Source organism: Papilio xuthus, unplaced genomic scaffold, assembly GCF_000836235.2.
Source record: "Papilio xuthus unplaced genomic scaffold, Pxut_1.1 DF827597.1, whole genome shotgun sequence".
NCBI lineage: Eukaryota > Metazoa > Arthropoda > Insecta > Lepidoptera > Papilionidae > Papilio > Papilio xuthus.
Genome location: NW_013531052.1, coordinates 549659 through 575848, shown reverse-complemented (window position 1 = coordinate 575848; position 26190 = coordinate 549659). Strand labels below are relative to the sequence as shown.

General features: G+C 34.7%; 3 protein-coding genes across 3 annotated transcripts in view; 1 reads left to right on the top strand and 2 right to left on the bottom strand.

Annotated features, from left to right (window-relative positions):
* Window positions 1-30: 30 nt before the first annotated feature.
* Window positions 31-3245, bottom strand: Vps52 (vacuolar protein sorting 52). Its single transcript, XM_013312669.1, has 7 exons — window positions 2811-3245; window positions 2379-2524; window positions 1716-2283; window positions 1355-1510; window positions 1163-1281; window positions 970-1093; window positions 31-775 (listed from the first exon to the last, which is right to left on the bottom strand). The coding sequence occupies exons 1-7, from the start codon at window positions 3060-3062 to the stop codon at window positions 146-148; spliced, it is 1995 nt and encodes a 664-aa protein (XP_013168123.1). The 5' UTR covers window positions 3063-3245; the 3' UTR covers window positions 31-145.
* Window positions 3246-4669: 1424 nt separating this feature from the next.
* Window positions 4670-17412, bottom strand: Hr38 (Hormone receptor-like in 38). The gene is made up of 4 exons (XM_013313021.1): window positions 17026-17412; window positions 8068-8144; window positions 6386-7814; window positions 4670-6099 (listed from the first exon to the last, which is right to left on the bottom strand). The coding sequence occupies exons 1-4, from the start codon at window positions 17087-17089 to the stop codon at window positions 5831-5833; spliced, it is 1839 nt and encodes a 612-aa protein (XP_013168475.1). The 5' UTR covers window positions 17090-17412; the 3' UTR covers window positions 4670-5830.
* Window positions 17413-22594: 5182 nt separating this feature from the next.
* The window catches only part of LOC106118332 (5'-AMP-activated protein kinase subunit gamma-2), a 9330-nt gene continuing 5734 nt past the window's right edge, over window positions 22595-26190 (top strand). Inside the window, exon 1 of the mRNA XM_013312976.1 lies at window positions 22595-22988. The gene's annotated coding sequence lies outside the window, so the exon portion shown is untranslated. The remainder of the gene's footprint in view (window positions 22989-26190) is intronic.

Here is a 26190-nt window from a genome sequence, read left to right as displayed (position 1 = left end):
AGTTTTAAAAATTATTTTTATTTTCATCCTTCAATCATAAGTCTACTTCTAGTCATACTTCCAAATATTAATAACAGGTAAATAATATACAACTAATAATAAATATCATTTTAAATACATGTCTATATATTGTTAATTTAATAAATTAATAATTAGTTTTATATTTCTTTATTTCTACCATTATAACATGGATATTGACCAACTGGGTGCGTGCATTGGGTGTTAATAATTTAACAAATTTATGATAATACTGGACAAAATTTGTAAGAGCCATTTGCAATAAACCAGATCCTGTAACGAGATTTGGAAATGAGACAAGAACTTCTCTGTGAATTTCTTCGAGACTTTGTTTCCAGCCGGCTGTGAATGATGCCACCAAAGACATTGATTTCTTTTCTAAATTCGCTAATTCGTTAGTTTTGCCACTTTCAAGTAATTGTTCACCTTCCTTTACAAATTGCATCAGACCACCGAAATGTGGACTTAATATTTCTTCAACATATTCTGTACTTCTTGCCTGTAATTGTTCTCTAAAGCTTTCCGCCTCTTTTGTGTTGTCTCTGGTCCTTTCCATTAAAATGCTTAGAACCATATCATAATTATTTATTAAAAATATAAGTTGTTGAATCCTTTGTGAAAACTCAGCTGCCATTTTTAATAAGAAACAATGTACTTCGTCTTGTAATAATAATAAGAGATTATTTAATTGTTCAGATGGAAACTGTTCGCTTAAACTTAGCATTGCGGCAGAAAATTCTGCGTATCTCCGAGTAATCTAGAAAGTAAATAAATAAAAACTTAAAAGAAAGTCGCGTTAGTTACACATTTTACAACTCAATAATTATTTGGCTGAAAATTGGTGGTGGAGGTAGCTTGGAGTCAAAAGAGAGGGACACAGAATATTTATTTTATCCAGTTACCGTTTATCCAGTTACATACTAGTATTACGTAATATACAGTTGTACTTACGTAATGGGGACCAAGTTCTTTGTTAGACAACTTAGCAGGATCGCATTCCCTGACACTCTGGATATTTAGTTTTAAAACATATTCTAGTCTGGGATACAAAGCACTTAACAGTGAATCCCAATAACTGAAAGATAAAACAATAAATTAATGAAAACTTTAAAATTGTATATATTTAATAACTCTTTGTATTTACCTGTCTAATGCGGGCACAGCCCTTTTGTGGCACATCCATTTATAACGATTTATTAATTGTATGCATAAAAATAGTGCCAAACAATCGTAACATTCCAGTACATAGTTTTCTACATTTTTCTGAAAATAATAAAGAAAGTTATGATATACTTTCATGGATAAATTTCTCTAATTAAAAAAAAATTATACAGACCACAAGTAATGATAATGTTTTGCCCAAAATTCTATCGAAAAGTTCTTGAGCGTGACTGGCCTTTACGTGAAAAAATTCAGTAGTAAATAAATATTCCCTGCAGCTGTTATCCACCAGAGCATATTGCAAGCTTCGGAACAATGCTTCATAGGAATACTGAAATAATACAAAAAGTTCAATCTTTAAACAATTTTGTAGTTTTTCATAAGAAATATATAATTCATAAGAAATTTCTATGGTCTATATTTATGACACTGAAGTAAAATACAAAAAACACTTTCTTCTTTTTAATTTTGTAAAGTAAAATCTATTTAAAGTACTAAAAAGTGCTCAAAAGTTTAAAGTAGTTTCCTAATAATACCTTTGTCTTCTGCTGAGCATGCGGAACAATGATTGGGGCCTCCAACTGTTGTGCGAGAACATCACCTCGGTTGCCAATTGTAAAGATGGTACTTTTATTTTTCAGATTAGTTTTTTGGAAAAATCCTCCTTTAGAACCATCTTCGATTCCCATTAGATCATCTTTTGTTGGAACTTCTTCATATTTAAGTTTATCTAACCTTGATGCATATGATTTGAAATAAGAATAATAAACTTTGCTTAAAGTGTCAATATATTCATTACATATTTCCTGAGCAACATTTCGTTCATTTGTTAAAACAAATTCAAAGAAAAATTTGTATTTTAGCATTGCATTTTGAGGTATTTGATAATTAGCCATTGGTTTACGGAATTTATATATTTGTTCCAAGATATATGTTCTTATTTTTGCAACAGCTTTTATTTTGAGCTTTTCTAATACATCTTTAACATCATGGCATGCTTTAGTTTCTTTGAAATCTTGTTCTTTAACAAAGTTTATCTTTTGATTCAATATGGCCAATTGGACCATAAATTCTTTGTCAATTACAGGAACATTATTAATTCCACTGAAAAATAATAAAAAGATAACAGTGTATGTTGACTACTTGCAAAAAAGTGCGCTTAGTTAGAAATTACAGATTAAAGAATAATAAGATCTTACAATATAAGTGTTTCTGATACAGCCATGTCTTCTATAAATGAGGACAGTGGTCCTTTGAGTGCTTGTCTGTTTGAAAGTTGAACTGACATGTTCACAGATCGCTTTTGTAAACTGATGATCTCATTGCTTATACTTCCTAAATCATTCTGAAAATGAAAAAACACACAATAAACAGGTAAGTATTTACAGAATACATTGAAAATTTGCGATGATTAGATAGAAAAAATTATCATGTAATTAAAGTTGAAAAAGAAGAAATTCCATTTTAAAATTGATGCAGAATTGTGAAGTGCAGAGATTATCTAAGTGTCAGTATGTAATTTAAAGCTAATATTTTTAGCGATTTTTGTGTGAAAATGGAAGCAGGCTTTTCCATTGAATCTTTATGTAGTATTAATGTTAATTTTTATAAAGAACTTTGTGAATACATACTTGGAACACTAATAGCATACTTTCCATGCGAGCTAATATACCGTCGCACTCCTCGATCTGGCCATGCAGAGAAGCGATGTTATCGCTCTCCCTCAAATAATCCGCAACTGAATTTTTTTCAGCTTCTTTGATTCCCTTATCAATTTGTAATGCGTATTCTCGTAAGTCTGTGCCATTCTTTAAAACTTCCTGTATTTCCAAGTCTTCGAGATTCTTGTCAAAAGTGTCTTTCGTAATTATTGATTCAGTCATTCTTATAGTAATCACGGAGTATCTTATAAGTGTTTGTACGGAACAATTATAACCGATGTGTTGGGATAATAACAAGGATGATAATTAAAAACAGACATGAGATATCGCAACACGAAAGAGCGTGTAAACAGTCAAGGAAAATTATGGATATAGAAACATCATCAATATTTAAGCTTAGCTGTCACTGTCAAAAGCCAAACAACAAGTCAGCTGCTGACAGATGTCAATTTTCTTTCAGAGTTAAGTAATTTTTATTTTTATTTTAAGACCTGGTAACATAGACCTTTAGGTTATATCTTATTTGTTAAGTCAAAGTCAATAAAAAACAAAGATTAAATAATAATAGAGGGGCCAAACACAACGTTAATTTTTTTTATATCATCAATAAACTTTTAATGTCTTTAAAAATCAAGCAAACGGCTGGCAGCCAATATTGGCCACGTTGAATGCACAGGGGCGGGCGCGTCCACGTTAAACGTGAACAAGCACGCAAGCAAGTCTAAAAGTAATTGGACATCACGCAAAGTATACGAAAATACTGCTATCAATTTTTTTAGCCATGTTTTTTTTGGGGACGCTAATGAACTATGTACTTTGCAGCTTGATCGGTCAAAGTACATCAGGCGCACAAGGCACAATGCTTAACTTGGCCCAAATGGTTGGTTGGCCACCCACGTAGTGTGCACGTCATCGTTTTTCATTCGAATTTCAATGATAACAACTCTGATACTTACTGCATTTGTTTTTCTTTAGTTAATATATTCGGTAAAGGGCACTAATGAAATATAAATAAAAGAAAAAAAATATTTCAATTGACGCATGTGCGTCAGTATTATTGGGGTGAAATATTTACAAAGAAAAAAAATGTATAACATGTAACAAAAGCACATCAAACAGTTGTTGATATAAAAGAAATGCAGTAATAGTCCTAAAATGTATGAAACTTAAAGATTAGGATAAGTTTCTAAAAGATCTACGTTGAATCTTTTATGATATAGATTGTTCTCTTCTACTCAGCGCAATCTACATTTTAAGGGTGAAGTGGGAAGGACGCGAGTATTAAATATTGTATTAATCATGTACAGTTTTTTGCAATAATATAAAGATGGAATGTTTTGACAGATATCAAGGGAGAGACGAATAAGTTTAACAAATAGGTAGCACTTGCATTATCTGCCTATAAGTTACAGTATTTGTGATAACATTTGTAACATTGGACAATTTGTTTAAGCACAACAGAGCGTGTCATATACGGTATATTAACAATAAAATATTACAGACAAAAACTATCTATTTTAAGGGTAAGCAAAATACTAAATGAGATTTGGACTAAAAGATAATGCTTTGTGCTTTTTACACCTATACATATCACTTACGCTGCTGTGTATAACAGAACAATAAAAATAATAGTATTTACGTAAAGAAGAATAAGGAAATAATTTGTTAATTACAATTAAAATTACTTTAGATTAACTAATACATTTAAAGGAGATTGGGCGTTGAGTAAAAAGTTCAGCACAGTTAAATATGTATCAAAATAGATATAAATTTCGTAAAAAAATTATCACATATAATTTCTATACAATAACAATTTTTACAATCTAGGATATAATTTTAAACAGTTACCTTATATTTTTAATAAAGGTAACAAATATGCATTTTTTTATGCATTGCGATGTAACATCATAAAAATACGTAAGCAATTTATTTACATTTAGCATTTGTACTGAGTGCACCGATCATAGGTACCTATACTAGAAGTTTATAGCTCCAATAATCTGAATATTATGGTTATTTGATATAAAACCATATGATTTTTTGGTCCATGACACTATTGAAAAAAGTCGTAATTTATTTTTCAACTAAATAATTTGTTAATCCCATTTTTTTTGGACCTATTGGGGCATTATATTTTGTCACTATCTACATTAGTAAAGTGATATGTATTTTTGATATCTACTTAAATAATTAAAAACAAGTTTAGAATAATTTCACATTACGACATACATTAGTTATCTAACTAGGAAGGTACTTTTTAAGACACGTGGTTCAAAGAAGTGTCGTGGTGTAAACATGTTGCTGAACTTTTTCTCTAGCCTCGTACAAACACTATAACAAATTACGTTAACATCCTATCATCAAAAATTATTAATATAAAATAAATTAAACCTAAAAGGTAACTTCCAACAACTTCTATTCCGAGGCAGCATCGCGCAGTCTGCCTGACGACTGACGCCCGACGCCGAACGACGAACGCGTGCCTCATTTTGTCGCTCGTAACATTAATATAACTATAAAATTCGGTGTTTACAAGCCAAATTTTACATTAGTAAGTCTTGTGACTAGATTTTTCTTATTTAAATAATACACAAGTAAATAACATAGGAATATTTGTACGACGAGATGCCATCGGATCACGACCGGTAACTCAAATGCAACTATACTTTTAATTAGATTAAATTATAAATATATAAGATTAAACTGATCCACACGCAAATGTACAATTACAATAAATTAAGCTTTATTAATAAATATTGATATCTCTCAAAAGACTTATATATTAAGGTTTGTTTTGTCAAAATAAAATTCATTAAAACGAGTGTGAACCGATTCCGTCGGATGTCCACCTAGTCTAAAAATATATTAAATCTAAGTAATAAACACTTATAAAAATAACGGAGTCGGCTCTAAGGATAGAAGGGTTCGCGTTACGAAGGCGGGGAATGGTCCTCAGGGATCGTGCAAGGCGATGGAGCGCGGCAGAGCGCCTAGAAGGGCAGGCTGGCGCGGAACATGTTCTCTATGAGCGGCGGCGGCGGCACCAGGTCCTCCAACTTCAAGTAGAAAATGCGCTGCAGGCCCTGCACCGACAGTGAGCGCAACTCCGGCAGCGCACCCAGTACGCGGCTGAAGTGCGGTGCGCCAACCCCGCCGCCCGCGCCCGCCCCTGTGCCGCCCGGCATGTGCGCTCGCAGGCAACCGATGATCTTCATTTGCAACTGCTCCACGCGGTGAGGCTCCTTCAGGCCGTGCCTCTCTGTCGATACAAGAAGCAGCATTAATATAAAGACATATGTAAACACCGTATTTTACATGATATCAAAATGGTAAAACAGGGAGAGTGCTCGAACTCATATTGCTTTGAATTAATTTGTAGATACTATAACATTGCAATGCGTAAACGAATGATTTAATATAGTTTCTTTTGTCCCCGTATGTTTATATTGGCGGTACATTAATTGCATTCTAATAAGAAATGTTGTTATTTTTTAAATTTATTATACATGTATAAATATTTGAGGCATGTAGTTATATTTTAATACCTGTTATCAAAGTCAATGCGCAGAGGCAGGCGAAGGTAGAGATGTCGATGTCCATGGAGTGCAGCGTGTTGCTGAAGTCGAGCACGGCGTGCAGCCAATCACCGAAGGCGCGCTGGCACTGGCGCTTGTCCAGCACGAGGCCGTTGCAGAAGGTGAGCTTGGTGTCGTCAGGCCGCGTGCGGTATGCCAGCCGCAGCACGAACAGTTCTAGCCGTGCCGATGCGAACAGCTGCTCGCGGTCTTCTATGCACAGCTCCCCATAACCCGGCACTTTCTCCGCGAACACTTTGATCATATCGATCGACGTCGTCAAGAGCGAGTAGAACTGCTGGATCACATCTAAGTCCGACAGAGGCGGCTCCATAGGATTCGGCTCCCTGTACTGGGAGTAATCGAGGTTAGCAAAATCTGGTGAGGTGTCCACGTGCGCTCTGACGAGAGCAGTGATCAAGGAGATCGGTGGACTCGGCGGTGATTCCTGAGGGCATTTAGGTTTCGAGGGTAATCGTCCACGTCTACCTTTCAATGAGTCGGTTCGAACTACCTCTTTTACCATGCCGACGGCGAGACATTTCTGGAAACGGCAAAATTGGCACCTATTTCTTCTTCTCTTGTCTACCGGGCATGATTTTTCAGCTAAGCACACATATTTTGACCCCTTCTGTACGGTTCTCTTAAAGAATCCTTTGCAGCCCTCGCACGTGCGAACTCCGTAGTGTTGGCAGGCCGCGGTGTCACCGCACACTGCGCACAGCTGGCTGGGCGAAGGGGGAGCGGCGCGCGCGGCGGCCGCGTCTGGAGCGGCTCCACCGGGCGAACTCGATGCAGAACTAGGTGCAGATGCTTGCATGCATTGAACCCGTCCATGAACCTTCGGACTATCATTCGAGCTGTTAGATTCCGATCGTTGAACCGGCAATGAAGCTCGGCGTTGCCTCGATCCTTGATCTGAAGATATATGTAAGTCGATCGAACTCGGGAACGGAGGCAAGGAATAGGAGTCTTGATTCGGTGCTACTCCTCCCGTATCAAACGTCGGGCTACACGGCTGGGCCGGAGCGTAGTACGTTGAGGGAACGTAGGGAAGCGCAGGCTGGTGATATTGGTACAGGAGCTGCGTAGAGGTGTGTCCCTGATGGGAATACGCACTAACGTTGTAGCAATCTTCGTCCATTTTTATCCCGAATTCTGCCATTTCCTGCTTCGGGTATCGGACAGAGTAGGTTTCTTCGAAACTTGGCAGCGCGGGGCCGAGTGTCGGCGATGGGGTCTCACTCACTGGCGTCGCCCGTTGCGATTTAATTTCAAGAGGAATCGGTGCGTGAAATTCGACGTCCGGAAACGGGTCTAAGTTTTCCTCTAGTATTTCCGATGAATCTTCCCGGTATTGCGAGGACAAGAGATCAGTAAAGGACGAACCGTAGTTGCTCTGTAATAGAAAAAAAATGCTTTAGAAAATCAATAACGTAGGCGTAGCAGTGAAGGAGGCGGCAAAGTTAGGCAGGGGCGGCGGCGGTGGGCCAATGGCGTGCCTACCCTGGTTGATGTAATGACTATTTCATGGTGTCATTTGCTATTGTCCACTGCCAATCATGTATAATTTTCTAATCATACATATTTAAGTGTAAGATTAAGGGAAAGGATATTTTTGTTTTATTTAGAGATGGTGTGGGGTAACTTACGTGTGTTTGCAGCAGTAGCATGCTGGAGGAGTTCGACGAGAAGGCGCTTGGCGAGCGCGGCTCGATGGCGCTCGGCCCTGTAACAAACAAATTTAAAAATTAAATAAAAGTTTTAAATCAAAATCAAGTTAAGCTCGTAAAAATATATTTTACATATTTCATAATTCTAAAATAGCCGAATAGTTAGGAAGCTCGGAGCATGAATGCGTGGAATTGTGGCCGGCGGGTAGCAGTGGGTAGTGACGAGCTGGCGGCGGTTAACGGCGTTGCGCTTTGAACTATCACGCTATACGAACCATGCATTATTTATATTTACCCTCGGCGAACATACTTTGATTCCTCTTTCACAAGCACACGTAATTGACTAATCGATATACTCTTGCGTTCGTTCGTTGTAACACCAGCTCCGCGTCATACAGAATGATGGTGAAAAAGAAAGGTCTTCCGTTTTATAGTGCAGTTTTGCCACCGAATATTACCCGTTTGAATACACCGTGTCACGGTGCTTGATTCGCCACGCCCCGAAAATTGAATCCTATGTATACAAGTTGTCTACGTTTAGTAAAGAAACACTACAAACGAACAGCACTAATTTTTGCATTTTAAATCATACGACGTTGTCTTTAAGTTCTATAATGAAGCATCAAAGATGTCACAAATTTTTTGGGGCGAAAAGGCGATACATCCCTTGGGAGGTTATGAAATCAGTGGCATTTGCAATTTCTATTATGATAAGAACCATTAATTTCTGTCTTATTAGACTATAAACAAAACGGTACAATTTTTGTTATTATTACTTGAAAAGAATGAGGGAATTAAAATTTGAAATACCTATTTAATTATTTCACTGTACCGATGTAATATATTAAACAAAGATAAGTTTTCATAAAAAAAAACTCTTGATAAGTTTATTCCACCTAATACAAATTATAAGTTATTTCCAGACTAAAGAATTAGTTATTTTTTACACCATAATTATATCTATTTTCTGCCATGACACAAAATTATTTTAAGTATCAAGTATTCATATGGAATTATTTACGTATATTTAATTTTAAACAATACGACATTAGCTTAATATGTTCAAGATGTTTATTCAAATGTAAACTAAAACGTGATCTGTACATGGATGTATTTGTATATAAGAATGTATTGCGTCAAATACCTTTTGTAAAACTGTGGACTGCCACTGCGAAAAGATTCGTACAAAACATATTGTGGTCTTACATTCTCTTAACCATTTTCAACAATAATTCCCAATTATTTGATGTGTTTAATTAAATTTCACTATATTATAAAAAATAACTTTCATCAAACCAATCTCATCTTACTAATATTATAAATGAGAAGATTTGGATGAATGAATGTCTGTTCCTAGGAATCTCTAGAAAGGCGAAGCGGATCTCGATGAAATATAGTATAGATATAGAACATATTCTGGAAGAATACATATAATCCCAGAAATGTGTAATTTATTCGATAACTGCAATTGTTTGATATATCTCATTGAAAAGCACGATCATAAAACATAGTATGAAACTAGTCTAAAACACATAATACTATTCATCCTGATGAGTTTTATCAAGGGATGATAAAAACTCAGAATTGGGGAAGAAAATGTTGTGATAATTTTACTGACGAGAAATTACATAACTTATTTTTTTTCGTCCTTCTGGGTGCTACGACTTGCTACGCCGCTACTACTAAACCGTTTCTATACTTTTACCTTTAAACTTCCTTTCCCGAACTAAAAATGTTGTATTCATAATATTGTTACAATCTGGTGGTTCGGTGTATTAAGAATTACCTAAAAAGTAACCCGAATTTAATTGTAAAGTGCCGAATCCGAATAAGTTGCAAAAGTGTTGATAACAGCTTTGCATCTGTCTTTATAACGTTAATTGTTTATTATAATAATAAAGAAAGGATGACCACAGGCTAGGTTCTATATTTTTTCTGTTAAAATGTTTTTATTAACTTGAAATTAAATTAAGTGTATACAAGAAAAAAATGTTATTATATGAAAATAAATAAAACATTTTAAAGAATTGTAATGAAACAAACTTAACTTTAGGTAAACGTAATAAAGTTTAATTTTAAAGGAAAAACTAAAAAGTAAATATAATTTACGTTTAGAGACTTTTAAGTAATTTTTTACTAAACTTTAAAAAGCTTTCAAAGGATGGTAATTGTAAAGCTTAGCGATTCAAACGTCATTACTTAAAAATCATTGTAAATGAATATTGAACCAGTTAAATTTTATGTCGTTATCTACACAAATATCTTCATTTTATTTGTTTAAGTATAAATAAATGAGCTTAGAAATACTTTTAGTAAAGTGGCATCTATACTTTGATTATTTTTTTATTAACTCTAGTCCCATCTATTTCCTGGAATAAGATTTACAAGAGGTGGATGTAGCATACTTCTAATCCAGCGGCATCTATACGTTAAGGGTAAACTTTCAAGGGGTTGAAAGTACCATGAAAGTTACAAGGAATTTAATTTCAATGTCGGAGCATAGATGGCGCTAGCGTATTAAAACTTCGTATTGATTAGTAATCCTGCCTTGTTATGATTGTGACGTATTTTGCAGCACGCTTCCAATGTTTTGTTGATAGACGGGGAGTCGCCATGAATGACGGCTGTAATGTAATGTTTCTGCGTAATCAATGTGTAACGTAAGCTTCTGACGAACTTTTGTTGCGTTCGAAGTTTGATAACCCACGTGTAATTCAAGAGCGGGGACGTAATTTTGATTACTTGTGCTCTTTTATCGACCTAGCGTGAAGTGTAAGCAATTAAAAGAAATGTTAATCGATAGCATTTTTTTATATTATAAGGTGGCAAACGAGCGAACGGCCACCCGAAATCGCTGAAGCAGCGAAGCGAGCGCTGTCTATAGATATCTGCAATTCCAGATGAGTTTTGTTGTTAGCGTATAGAATTGCGAAGTTGGAGGCGGGAAATATCCAAAATGCTTCATCGACCCGAACTTCATATGACTTTGACCAGGACTTTGTTGTTGAGACAACAATGATTCAAGAGATTGAAATTGGCTTGAAAGTAAAATTTACGTCATATAGAATTCTCTATGTTCTTCATGAAAATCTCTTAATTTGCGTGCCGTATCTGTTCAACGTATCGCTGTAGATTATCAGCTGTGCTGCGACAGGCCTGGGGGGGCGGCTGGGGGTAGGGTGACGTCATCGGCTCTGACGTTTGCTCTCAAATTGCCGGCACGATTCGAGTGCCTACGTAAAGTTTGACGTGTTAAAAATCGCTAGATTTGAAAATTTATTTAATTCTTTCATTGTTAAATAGTGTTAATGAATCGGAAAATAATAGATCTATTAATTAGTAAGAAGACAAGGTAATCAAATTAAACTAATTATGATTTGAAAAATCAACGAACTCGACTAACTTTATTATTATAAGAGTTTGAATTAAATAATAGCACACTCTTTTAAATTATGTATGCATACAAAGACAATAAGAAAATATAATTAACATAGCTTGTGTCTCGTGTCTATACAAAAATTTTGTCAATTATTATTTATTTCTTACAACTTAAAATAACTTTAGGGAGTGGCCTTTTAAATAAACGTGGGCATCTTTTTAATTCTACACTTAAACCTTATTCTGTATTCATATTGACATAGAATATATTAATATGTTTGATACATACATATATGTAGTGGGATTTATTTTTATGGCTTCATTTGTCGATGATTTATTGATTTTGTTAATCAGTCGACAATATGTAAATATTTTAAACCAACATTAGTTAACCTTAATTATGTTAACCAACCGCCTTAAGATTTCGTTGTTAAAAACAACAAAATTGAGTTACTCTTCGCTGAACGTAAGTATTACAAATTTTATATAAAGTAATAAAGATAAAATACCTAGAGAACTTCCAAAATACTTTAATAAGAAGAATACTTCAATTTAAATAGAAAAAAAACTTGGTAAACTTTTAAAAGTCTTTTTGATAGGCAATATATATAAATCTTTATCTTCCACTGAATAATTTTAATTTTTACACAAACATACTTGAAATGACCTTGACGGCAAACTACTGCTGTTGGTATAAAATAAAATTATATAACTGGGTATATGGAGGAATAAATTTGAATTAATTTCTATTTTGCGCTCGCTAAAAACGTGTTAGAGGTATATCTTGTTTGCAAATTTAGTAAAAGTTTCTCAACGACCTTAATGATGTTAGCAAGCCTGTCTCGAGCTAAACACCGACTTAGACACACTTATATTATGCATATCTTAGAAATATGTGATAATAATCAAATGATACTTTACTTTTTATAAACAGCCTTTCTCTAATTTTTTATTCTTGTTTTAGTCGCCTGAATTTTCTATAATAGCGGTTGGTATAAGATGTATAACATCAAAAATAGTAGTGACCTAAGGGTTGAACAGAAAATAAAAAAAAATGTTAATATTTGCGACTTTTTGCCATCATTAATTACCATAGATAAGTACTTTTTTGTATGATATAAAACTTAATTTAACTTAACTTTAACTTATCTACAATTTTATTCAAATTCAAATTTTCTGCCTAAAATAACGGATTGTGGCTCATGTAACAAAGCTTAAATTAAAATCAATAAGGTACTGAGTTTTACATATATATTTCTATATCGTATTTCGCCAACTTAATAAGGATAAGTTTAGTTGATAAATCGTCATGGGGCAATGAAATAATTATACAAAATTCTTTGTGACATTATAAACTCGTTTTACGACAAATTGTTAATTGGTATTCGAATAAGGGAAATTCGAGTCGAATGTAACATTCATCCACTGCGCCATCGCGTCTTTCGACAGCGTATTGACAAAAGCTGATGTGTAATATAGTGGTTCGTAAGATTTGCAAACACACAGCCTCTAGGAAATATGTCTTTAAATAGAAGAATCAATATTTGATGTCAATAACGTTGAATCAAAGTAGGCAGGCGCATTGTGAAATCATGTTTTGTCACATGCATGTATAATTAATTTTTATCTCCATTGTTATACAATTTTGGATGAGATGGTGTTTATTTTAGTCGTTCGAAAGCTTCAAAAGGACTTTTATGGGAATATTTATGCGATGAGGATTTCACAAGCGGGCAACTGTTGTCATAAAATGATTGCAATGTTGACACTCGGCTTTAAGTGGTCATATTGACTGTCATGTCGATTGTAGCTTTAATCTCAACTGGATAAAAACATAATTCTCAGAAACAGAGTCTTGGTTGTATCTTATTTTTTGTCTTCGTACAAGTTAACTTATTCGAGTTAAATTGTCACTTCTTGGGAATTTTGTTGAGATGATCCAACAAAATCGCCAAGATAGGACTTTGGGAATTACCGTTCGTAGAGAATCGCAACAGAATAAAGACTGATTCAACTTCACAACAAAAATTCAGTAGTAAAAAAACCTATTACTATTTTCGAAGTTAAGTTGAATTTAAAATAGTTGTTTTAATTTTAACAGGAAAATTGTAGTTAATAGGCTAGTAAACCAGTTAGCTTAGCGGCAAATCGTTAATAACAAGTTGTTGTGGTGAGTTTGAATGTTCCGTGTGACGACGGCGTACAGTCTCGAGGAAGTTGGTGGGCGGCCGACAGCCGTCAGCCGGCAGCCTCGGCTGGCAAGGGCGTCCTTGAAGCGGGGCGCGGATCGATGCGTGACGTCACACCACGTAAGTCGGCGCGTGACGTCACGGGCGGCGTTCGATCGCGCCGCCAACCCCCATCCCCCAATGCCGGCGTATTTTTAGACCACGTGACGTAATTCCTGCTCGAAAAGCGATAGAGTCGCGCAAAATGAATGGCTAAAAATGCGACTTCGTCAGCTGGTTTTGCCGTAGAATTAAACACTTGCCGTTTTTATTTTAGCAGCGGCGTGCTTAAAGCTAATGGGCTCTTTATCAGATTATATAAAAATTGCGATATAAACATAGTTCAGTTACGTAATCCGATTTGTAAAATAAGAAAGGAAACACACTCGTGATGGTAGTTTTTTTTCTATTATTAAAAATGTTTTAGTGAAAGTAATTTATTTCATTGATTTTTTATAGATGGGACGAAACAGGTTACGATATATTTAGTATCTATTATTTCTACTATCTATTATCTACGCTACATGTTAATCTCTGTAGTATAGATATAAAAGTTTACGCGCGACATCGACCGTCCTACGGGGACGACGCGGTCGTAGTAAAAGTGACGCAGAGGAGAGCAGACAGGATAGCGAAATTACCCCGGTGACGTCATCCCAGCCGGTGACTGATAGCGAGCCTTATCAACTACGTATACATACGTAGACAGACACCACTTCAGGAATAACTGACGTATATTTTTTTATATCTCAGACGCTGACATTGATTAGTACATATTTAAAATTTTAGGTACAGTTATGTACATATACCACTAATCGTATATTATATAAGTCCTATATTATACAGAATATAAGTAGCTTCAATAATAAATAACGATTACTACTAATATCGTAATATTATTTATTGTTAAAAATTTTACTTAAGTTAATATTAAAAAAATTCAAATGAAAATTTAAAATAATTGTTTTTATATTGTATAGCTATATACTATGTACCTTTCTATTATATTTGTATTTTATTAGTTTTCAATTAAGTTAATAAATTGTGATATTTATTTATGTTATGTTGTTTAACGGTCACTTCGCTATTTCAGCGATTTCAGGTGGCCGTTCGCTCGTTTGCCACCATATGATATAAAAAAAATTTTTACATCCTATAGATAAAAACTATGGAAACTCGTTTGTTTTTGTAGTAGCATCCATCCGACCTACTGATGTTGATTCTACATTAGACATAAATGTTTGACTAATATAATAAAGTTGCGAAAAGTGAAAGTTGTTATCTTTTGTATGTAAAGTAGCGGAAAATCAAATTATTGCCGTGTTTTATGTAATTAATATTTAGTGACTTGATAAATGTCCATCCAAAAGGCTAAGAATAGACGTTGATCAATTATCACCTCTCACCGTTATACTGGAGAAATATTTACAATAGAAATAAAATATTAAATAAGCTCTTTTTTAAATAAATTGTAGATGATAGTGATTCCTTGTTATTGTTCTCTTTGCAACTTTGATGGATTTGATTTATTATAAAAAATCTAAAATTTGAATGTTAATTCTAGAATTTATTAATGCAACTGAAACGATATCTTTTATTACTATATTCTAATGAAGTCTATTAAATAGTTGCGAATAAAATGTATTTTACATTTTTTGCATCGTTAAAATTATAATGAAGTATTTTGCATTTCCTGTCATCAATTGTATAGCGGAGAGGATATTAGTGAGATTATGGATGTTACAATATTGATAGTTGGTAATTTGCAAGACTCGCATCTTGTATCTCGGCAGGTGCAACGTCTGCTGGTTGCGACAGGCTATTGGGCAAGATGGAGCCTCGGAGGCCATACACCTCACTTCGGCCCGTCGACATTCGACACCCAGTACTAGCCTTACCTAACGCCCCGTCGCAAACAAAAACAGAATTAACTTACTTCTATACCATCCATTTCGTTAATACTTAATTAAACTTTATCCTCATCTTATACCGAGCATTTTACATGTTTTTTGATGACAGCAAAACATTTTCTACTATATATTAGACGCAGTTATAATATTTGACGTTAGCGAGTTAATTTCATGTGAGCTAATCGAAGGCGATACTAATGTTCGTAATGATAGTCCGGCGCCGCGCCGTACCGGCCGGTTTTGTGATCAACTTATTTTATGATCGACTAGATTTTAAATATTCTGGTTGTATCTCGGCACTGAATATCTTACTGTTGAATAAATATATAAACATAAAAACCTAACTTTCCGTATACGATACGATCGGCAAAACGTTTAGTGCAATGGCAGTTATTTTGTGACATTCCAAATTTATCTCATCATTAGTCAGATCGTAGGAAAACTATGCATAATATAATTTTATTATAAAGTAAAGTTTTAGTAAAAAATTGAATACAGGGAATTAAAATAAATCAGCTTAGTAAAACCTGATTTTTTAATATTTTAAAAAATAAAATAAAACTTGATTTAATCGAAGGATTATCTGAATTTGGTAGATGTAATTTAATTTATATTCCAACACATCCATTTTATCTGATTTGATTTAAATAGATATCATAAAGCTTTCAGACAGAAATATTATTGCTAAAGTTATTATTAACGGATAGTTAAAGTAAAAATAATGAGTTAAAAATGCAAGATGCAATTTTATGGGAATTAAAGATGTGGCGAGAATTATCTCGACCGGTCCCGAATCGTTTCGAAATGTTTTGCCGCTTTTTTATCCCTCGCCCATATTCGCGCTTAGTCCGCGTCGCGCGTTAACAGTAAAAGTTATTGTGACACCGAAACTTTTCAATAGCTGTGCCGAATGCACGTTTAGCGCTTTTCTGTGGTGTTAATGAATAATGCGGATGTTTGTTTACGTCGGCTACGCGCCCGCCACAGACGCATAATATTTATTTTATTTCGCTTCTTGTCTTCTACAATATTTGCGTAATTAATTATGATTTACATTTGTCTTTAGATTTTATAAAACCAAAAAACTTTTTTTTATTAAAGTAAGAAACAGGTACATAAGCACTTAAGTTTTTATAATTGTTTTTTATATGTCATCGTAATAATTAAAGCTCTCGAAAAGCTCTGTCATATTGAAATTTTTCTACATTTTTTTTCCTAATAAATGTTAGAAAATATTAATTGTACACTACAAATTGAATACACATTATCGTTGCAAGAACTTTTTAATTTTTTAAAATATCCACGAGTTATTTATTGTTCAATTTAAAATAAGGATTTTAAATAAAAATTAAAAAAAAGGAATAAAAAATTAAAAAGTTTTTAAATAAAAAAATAAAGAAAACAAAAAGGGGTTTACATACGTGTGTGGTGGAATCGTTTAAGGGCGCAGTGTTTGGTGGAGGGCGTCAGCAACGCACCTCGCATCCTAGCCGATGGCCATCGTCACGACAGTTCCACACAGAGTCTACAAAATCCAGAGGTTCTACACAACGAAAGCGAAAATAAACACAGAAGTAGGGGTCCGCGAATTGTCGTGCGGGCGCTGACCTGGCGCAGGCTTGTCGGGGTCCAGAGATGCGGCGCACGGCTCCAGGGTCAGGTCGAGGCACCCGCCGGACAGTCCTAGCTCGCTCAGCAGGATCCTCATGCGGCCGAGCACATTCCACTCACTGCACGCGCACTCACTCACTCGGTCGCTTTGGGAGGCTCGCGGGAGGGCGCGCGGAAGTACGCGCCGGTGAACGGTCGGTGCGATACTGAGGCCGCCGCCGCCGAGGCTGGCGGCTATATCGCGGCGTCTGACGTCACGGCCGCGACGTCACGCGCGACGTCACTAACGGTACCTCCCACGGACCGCCCGCCGCCGCCCGCCCCGCGCCCTCTGCCCGCCGCCCGCCCGAGCCTGCACTAACGGCACTGCGAGTACGCGGAGCTTTCGCACGCCCGCTGCCTCCACAGCGCGTGCTGCCGCCGCCTGCCCCTGCTCACTGCCCACTGCCCACAGTTCACGGTGTCTTCCCTTAGACAACATACTTGATCCTTTTTTAATATCCATCTATTTAAAAATAAAAATGTATAATATTGTTTAAGTAATTTTAAGCTTTTATGTAATTTTAGAAACTGAGCTTTAATTACTTGAAATACAGTTTTGTATTTTTTACATGGTAAATTCGTAAAATAGGGTTGCAATTAATATTTGTAATTGTGTTATAAGCAAAATTAAAGTTGAAATAGAAGTGAAAAGTAACTTAGGCATAAATTAAAAGAAACAAGCTTTTTTGCATTCTTAAATACCAAGTGTATCATAAATATAGTCGATAAAAATAAAGTTCCATATGAATATTCAGAAAAGTGAAATCGAAACCTAAAACGACTAAAACTAGATTATTTAAAATTATCAAACTTAAATTTCGACACCTCTAGCGATACTATTTGGTTATTTATAAAAGGTACTGATTTCAAATCTCAGCTCAGTCACGAATGAGTGTAAATTATTACCGAATAGAGATACAAGAAAATTATATACAGGATGTGTAAAGATCACTGTGGAAAAAGTTTGCTACAAAAAAAAGTGAGAAAGTTCTTTTTTAATTTTTCTATATGAATTTCTTATTATTCTTAACTTATAGCACTTACTTACTTTGTAGTTTTAAGTGGTAAGATGGTATCATGATAAGTAAGCTCTGATGGAAAGTAGGTTAAGGCCATTTAGACTTACCCTGATACAACTTAATAAGTGAATATAGTGTTAACAATATTTATTTTTATATGAAAACTAGCTGCTGCACGCGACTCCGCCCGCACGGAATTAAAAAAAATATCAGTAACCTAAGTGTTCTTCCAGACTGTGTTCTATGTGTATACCAAATCTCACAGAGATCCGTTCAGCCGTTCTGGAGATACTTTTAAACAAACATTCATCCATCCATCCCTCCAAACATTCGCATTTATAATGTTGGTAAGAAGTAAGATAGAATGCATAATGGCTTTTTTGTGTTAACAAAGTCTACTAGAGTGGTTTTCAACCATTTTCACTAAACTATACTTCGTGCTTTCGGATGCCCAACAATGGACAGTTCAAACTCACAATAGCCTATAGCCTTTACTTATATGTTGTTCTACTTACAAGAAATATGAAAATATTTGTATAACGTTATACTTAATTCGGATTCAACTTGAGGGCAGCAATTACAAAATGATTGCACTGAAATTGCGGAGTTTTTGGTTTTCTTGCGAAAATTCCAAAATTCTTTGTCCATAATTAGGTGTCATTACACGTAATTACTGTTGATACTAAACGCGGGTCGTACGACAGAAATCGGGATTGTTTTCATACCGAGACACTTTTTTGTAGTGTAATGGCAATTATTTAAAAAATATCAAAATATTTCTTTTGAAATCAAAAACATACTTAACTTATATGACACCTTATTCTGTGATACTATTTAAAATGATCAAGTTCATATATTCCTATGCATTTGTTTTACAATTTGTAATGATTTTTAATTTTTTTTTTATATTTCATAAGTTAGCGCTTGACTACGATTCCACCTGATGTTAAGTAATAATTGGTCGAAAGATGGTACGCGGTAGCTTAGTAAATGTCTATTCACTCTACTCCTATTTTAGAATAAATAGTAATTTTATTTTTTTAACAATTGACATTTTGTTTATTGAGTATTTTGAGTCTAATCGATATACAGCGGAGACATTATTAAATCAAGTGCATGTATTCTGTATCTGTTGTAAAGGGGGTTCTTTTTGGGACATTTTTTTATTATCACTATACGTCCCCACCGAGGGGCTCGGAGCCTACACTAAGTTAAGGGTGATTAGGTCATAGTCACCACGCTGGCCATGTGTAGGTTGGTTGACTTCACACATATCTTTGAATTTTCTTCTCAGATATGTGCAGGTTGCAACACGATGTTTTCCTTCACCGAAAGAACGTCGGATAAATGTACATATGTAAATCGGAAATCGAAAAACACATTGGTACATGGCAGGATTCGAACCCAGGACATGCAGATTGCAAGTCATGTGCTTGGCTTGACCCCTGAGTCACCGACGCTCATTTTATTTTAACAACTGCCAACTAGTTGTGATTAAATAGCTGTTTTATGTCAGCAAGTTTTTTTTTAAAACGTGTAACTATTTTTTTTTCAATGTGATATTTCTCTCTAAATAATTTCATTAAACCGTCTGTAAAAAATACCAGATTTCTTGGTTAAGTAACGTCTTACGTGGTCACAAGGCAAAAGAGTTTCGTAGGTAATTTCAATGTCGATTTTCACTTTTTGGGATTAACAGACAGACATAACCAAGTTTCTTAGTACATATAACTTTACGGTTTTGTCACAAACACGCTATAAATTTGTCTATTAAATATCAGCAAAACACCACCTCCTGTCGTGACAAGTTGAAAAGTTTTAAATATTATAACTACAAAGTTTTGAAATAGTATATGATTACGCGTCGATAGATATCGTAGTGTTGAATATTTGTGTATAAGTGTCGTGTTGGACGCAATTAGGTCCGGATCGAGGTTCGGAGACAAATGCAGCGGTGACGCGGCGTCGCGGCGTCCGGCGCATCGCGGCCTCATTCGGCCGGCAGAAGCGGGAGCGCGCCTTCCGCATTGCGAGGGCGACTCACCGCGGCTATACACAGCACCCGGTCTATTCTCTTCGCATATGGGACACCCTGACAGATTGGCTGATTAATTGTCAGCTCCATTGCATACTTACCGATATGCACTGATTTTGTTTTGATTTAAATTTGGAGATACATAAACAGGTGCATTACGTTCGTAGTGGTTCATATTAACAATTTTTTTTTTCTTGTTTAACTACACGATTTAACATCCCCATCAATCAATGTTTAAACAAACAATGCAAAAATATAGCTTCTGTTATTGGCTGGGAAAAAAAGCTTTCTTTTCTTGAAATATATAGAACTTTAGGTCCAACCCAATTATCGAGCTCGATACATTTTTATTGGATTCGGCCGGCACTTGTATCAATACTTTGTTAACCCTCTTACAATATTTGAACAGACACGATAATATGTTTGTATACAGTCGTTACGATAGTTAAAATTCACAGTTAAACGACTGTGTAATATAATTGCGAGCTTTTGCGTGTCGTCAGCGCAGTCTAGCGTCTTCCGCGGCGACCGCATTCAGTGCATGTATATTTGCGGCAGGTCGGCGGTTGGTGTCGGCGGTCGGTTGCGGCCCGCCGGCGGTCGGTGGTCGCATGCCCTAGTACTATTTGTTGCTCGGCGCGGGCAAACGTCCAGTTATTCTAATTTTACTTATAATCGATGCCGACCGCTTCGCCGACTCATCGACAAAAGACTTGCTCATCCGTCAAAAGGGAAGCGGTATGCGGCCTGGCCTACCTTTAGCTTTATTTTATTATAATTTACTGAAATTTAATTTATAATACATCAGGGAAAGGAAAGGGAAGCTTAAGCTTATAATCTTTAAAACTTTTGTGGGACATTTTTGAAAAATAAACATACACACTAAGGAAGGTAACCAAAGGGCTTCGAAACCAGACGGTACTTACACCAAATAACGAGTGAGTCATGTCGTATTTTAATAAAATAAAATTATTTTTAATAGGTGCCCGACTACTGAGAAAGTTTATGTTTTTCATGCCTATGTAAGTTAATTTTATGAATGTGAGTTTGTATGTATGTAAACGACTGAACTGATTTTGATGTGGAGGTCATTCAATTCGTTTTCTTCCCTGGAGTTTCATAGGCTGTACTGCATCGGCATAATCCCAGCCCACTTTGTACTGTAACCCTGACCCATATTATATATTATATTATATTACATATTAGAAGTAGTAAATAGTCCTTATAAACCTAAACAAAACATGTAAAAAGATATAGTTGTTATTCATATTTCAGTCTTGTTTTAATGCAATTTTATTTCTACGTAAAAACCGACTCTCCTCAGTACCATATTAAGTTGAATTCCGATATCAACATATTCTTATCATAAGGCTGTAGGGGACAGACTTATGGCTAATTTTTATTAGTCATAACGAAGTTACGACATAGCCAATATTGTTTGGTGTCAGTTTGCTTTTGAGTGCCGTCAGTGCAATTCAATTGAGTTATAAGAAAAGGGAGAAAATAATTAATTGCTGAAAAAGAAGAAAGGTATGTCATAACATTTGAACTAGTATTTAGTTTTTGTATTGTGAGAAAAATAGGCTCGGTGGTCACTTTGTAACCTCAGTTTTCATACATTGCTGGGTTGGAGTTTATTAATAAAATAATTAAATAAATATTTAAATTTAAGACATAGTTTTGTGTTTACTTTCAACTAGTCAGAACAATTTGTTTTAAAATTTTAAATGGAGTTTCAACGAACGTTTGTTGTACGAAGTTCGGTAATACGACAAGCGTAAGGTTGTTTTAATAATTATAGTTGGAAGGTAATTTGATTATCATTTTAATAAAATTAAATATATTAAATGTTAATACATTGTAATACATTACCTACACCAAGCTGCAGCATATAAATGACTGGCAATGAAATACAAAGTAAGATAGGCGTGGTAAACTGTGTGAATTGAATTACAATTACCACTAGAACATACATTATGCAAAACATCTGAACTACTTAAATGTTTGCATAAAATAAGCATACTACTAAAGTTAAATAAAAAGTATACATAATGATCTACAATTTTGAACAAAATACCCAACATTTTTATACGCAACTAGGTATATGTGATAATGTAGAAATAAGCGCTGTTTAGTATAACATATTTGTGTTAAAGTCTCTGGGATCAAGCTGATAACAGTTTTTATACATCAGCTGCGAGCCCCATACGCACCCCGCACTCCGCGGCCGCGTGGCGTCATCTGTATTTAATACGCACCCATCGATAAGAGTGTAGCCACGAGCAACGCGCATGTGTGCGCGCCGGCATGTATTTGAGTGAACGCAGCGGCATCAGCGGCGCGCAAGAGAATTATAGCGTGAACGCGACTTGTTTCGATGCCGTCAGCGCATACATTTCAACGTTGTGTGCGATTGTAAATTGTACTAATTGGGCATGGCGGTCTCTTCTGACAAAACAGTGCTATCATCAATAACAACACCAGTGGCCATATTATACAACGTCTGCACAAACGTCCAGTGAATTCTAAAGTCGGTCGTATCGAAATACAATACAAACCCGACGCATGCAAAACTATCGTGTATTATTGAGTGCAATATGCACTTTGACAGTGTGTGCGTGTGTGTAGTGTTCGCAAATAGTTAGTGCGAAAGGTGCTCGACGCAAAGATAACTATTGTAAGTACATACGAGTCTAATTAATATATTCTGAGCAGACGGCAAAGATGTTTTGAGGTTAGGTTTTAAAATGCAGATAAAAATGTATCAATGCCGACCGATCATATGAATGTTATCGTTGTCAGGAATGTCAAATTAGTTTTAGTATGCCAAACGGGTCCCGTAATTATCGATCATATTATCATGGGTGAAAAGCTACAAAGGTAGAAGTAATATTTGGCGGCTAATCAAGTGTCGTGAGCTCGTGTGCGTGTGTGGAACGAGTTGTTGTTTAAAATCGGATACGAATAAGGTCGATTTTCGCACCAATAAAGAACGATGATAAAGGTATGATTACATATTCGGCATTGAAAATAATTATCTCTTAGCAATGGACTACTTTTTAATTTTCAATGATGATTCTATATTTTATGAATTGCTAAATTTGAGTTGTAATTCTGCGTACATAATCATATAACACTATGTTACAGATTCGAAATATTAGCAATGAGGTATCTATACTGCACCAATAAATAAAATTTCTATCTCATAATCAAATCATAATTAAGTTTCTGATCTTCATTACAAATAAATTAGGTCAAATATCATTGTTAAGATAATTAGGGAGGGTACCATCTAATGTATTTTCTTCACCACGCTTCGGAAGTGCGTAGGTCAGAAGAAATATGCCAATGAGACGCTCCATTTTGTTATGACTAGAGGCAACGAAGTTTCTAAGGAATCTGCATTTAAATATAGCACAGTACAATGAATAAATGTAATCATACCTACAGATATATTCAAGCCATTTTGTATATTTTAAATAACGTAACATTTTTTTGTTTATAACTCAAATTAAAATCGATATTCGGAGTCCTTAATTAATGCTGTGATTGAATACTTAATTATAATGTAATTTATTTAAAAAAAATAATTAAAATAACTGTTTTATCTGTATTTCAAATGCTATTTTCGTATGTGCCGAAAGAGCGATATCGTTTTTAAAATTTATCACAAACTATTACGTAGATAAGTACACTCAAGTATCTTTAAGATCGGTGGATTACTTTACTTTGATTTAAGTAGTTCGCAAACATCGAGTGTCCTCTACGTGTTATCTTTTCTCAATTGTATTGCTACATTAAAATATAAATACGCAAAAATATAAGGAAGGATTAGATTGTGATTAAATTAAAGACAATAATATCTCCATCAATTAAATAATATAATTATTCAGTTGTCAATGTTCAACTTATGACCGTAGAGGTTTTACATGTCAAAAAAATACCATAATCCCACACTTTTTGTTTTGTTTCCTCAAAACACATAATGTTTAGTAAAAACGAGCTAGTATTCAATTGTAAGTAAGGTTTACGGCTGCTATCAATTATTTCAATCTCGTTTTAAAGCATATAAGACTGGGATCTGATGTGAAGTTTAGAGACACGAGTCCCCATAACGTACATTAGCATATCGGACTTCGCAAGTCTCTGCAAGCTACGAGAATGTGGTGTTTCGCAATGCGGGTGTTAATTTTGTGAATTCTATTTTCTATGGAGCTACATTTAAAGTAATAAAACTAGAACTGTTAAAGAAGTTTAATGTTCTATACAAATATTATCCTATACGCAGATATTTGTATATTTTGCATCCATTTATTACGGGACATATTAATTTCCTATCTAATCGTAGGTTTCTGAAAAAAAAATCCCCGTTTAAAACATATTGTTATCTCTGTTTTGGTCTCAGAAACCAACCGTAAAAATTTGTTAAAAATAACCTGAGACAGGTTATAAATATGTTTGTTGTTATATTTAAAAACAAAAATTTTTATCCTGAATCTGCTCAGATTCAGGTAATTTTGTAAATTTAATCTAGCTTTACAGTTAAGCAGTATAAAGGAATTCTTGAAAAGAAGTTGTTATTGCTATCGATTTACGATTAACGGTTATAAAATATAATTATAGATAACAAGGTAACAAGCACTCTTTACTTCAAACATAACTTTTTATCACAATTATTTCGTATTCGTTAACCTCATTCTGGAAAATCCTTTGCCCTTTGTTCTCCAAATTAATTAATTTGTACATAGATGTATCATTAATATCATATAAAAAGCGAGTTTTGCGTATGACGTGGAAAATATTTACGTAAGTATTTGGCATAAGCCGGTATCACAGTGTAGGGTGATTGCGTAACCATATAAAGTTATATTTAGTAATTTATACTTAACGTATGTTGAAAGCCGTAGAGTTCAGATGAATCGCATTGTAATAATTCGAATAGCAGTACAATAGTAGGTATCGCAACTATCTGTTTTTTACTTAAAAACCTCATTTCGAACTTTTAACATTGTATTGAATAAGGTTAGGTTATGGGATGCTTATTTTAACTTTGTCGCAATTAAAATTTAATAGTATTACTAAAGCTATGACATCAGCTTGTATGTATGTGCTTGTTAATATGGATTATATATTATCTACAGCACATAGTATGCGATAGCCCCAGTAATGAAGCTGGACGTTAAACGACGACATAATAGTCAGTTAATTGTGCTCTTTATTATCTATATATATAAAAATCAATTGTTGTTCGTTAGTCTCGCTCGAGAACGGCTGAACGGATTTAAAAGAGAGAAGTAAGAAAAATTCGAATAATTGCTGGGAAAACCCTTTAGGAACTTTTTTTGTAATCCCGCGCGGACAGAGTTGCGGGCGACGGCTAGTTTGAAATAAATCTGTTATATTTAAAAAGTCATTACGTTAATGTTACATACGTGCACATATAAAAGAATTATACATAATACGATTTAGTGATAAATATAATGATGAAATAAAACATAAGTTGATATTCAAAACTTAGAGAGTTGAAATAAAAAAGATAAAACCTGAATAAAAAGGTAAACGTCACTAAAAAGATAAAACTTATGGAATGTTTATAATTAAGAAGATAGTAATTAATCGTGAAAGATTTTAATGTGTCTTTTAGTCAAATGTCTCACTTATATAACTTCAAATGTTGTGGTAACATATTAAATATAACTGTTTACATTGTAACCTTGGGAAAACGAAGAATGTGAATGAAGAGTAATTGAGATGCGTCGCAGTCGCGTGCGTTATAAATGAGTCTCGTGATGTGTCACGTTCATGAATGGCTCATTGCTAGATAAACAAACGGAATACGCACTCATATGAAGTTATTATGACCGTATAATCAAAATATA

Excerpts from the sequence above, each read along its gene's own strand:
- Vps52 (XM_013312669.1), bottom strand. The coding sequence starts at position 3,062 with ATGACTGAATCAATAATTACGAAAGACACTTTTGACAAGAATCTCGAA. Across the intron at positions 2,525-2,810 it reads GTATGCTATTAGTGTTCCAA|AATGATTTAGGAAGTATAAG; the intron begins GTATGTATTCAC and ends TTTCATTTTCAG. Across the intron at positions 1,282-1,354 it reads AAACATTATCATTACTTGTG|AAAAATGTAGAAAACTATGT; the intron begins GTCTGTATAATT and ends TATTATTTTCAG.
- Hr38 (XM_013313021.1), bottom strand. The coding sequence starts at position 17,089 with ATGCGAGGTGCGTTGCTGACGCCCTCCACCAAACACTGCGCCCTTAAA. Across the intron at positions 7,815-8,067 it reads TGCTACTGCTGCAAACACAC|AGCAACTACGGTTCGTCCTT; the intron begins GTAAGTTACCCC and ends TTTCTATTACAG. Across the intron at positions 6,100-6,385 it reads CGCATTGACTTTGATAACAG|AGAGGCACGGCCTGAAGGAG; the intron begins GTATTAAAATAT and ends TTGTATCGACAG.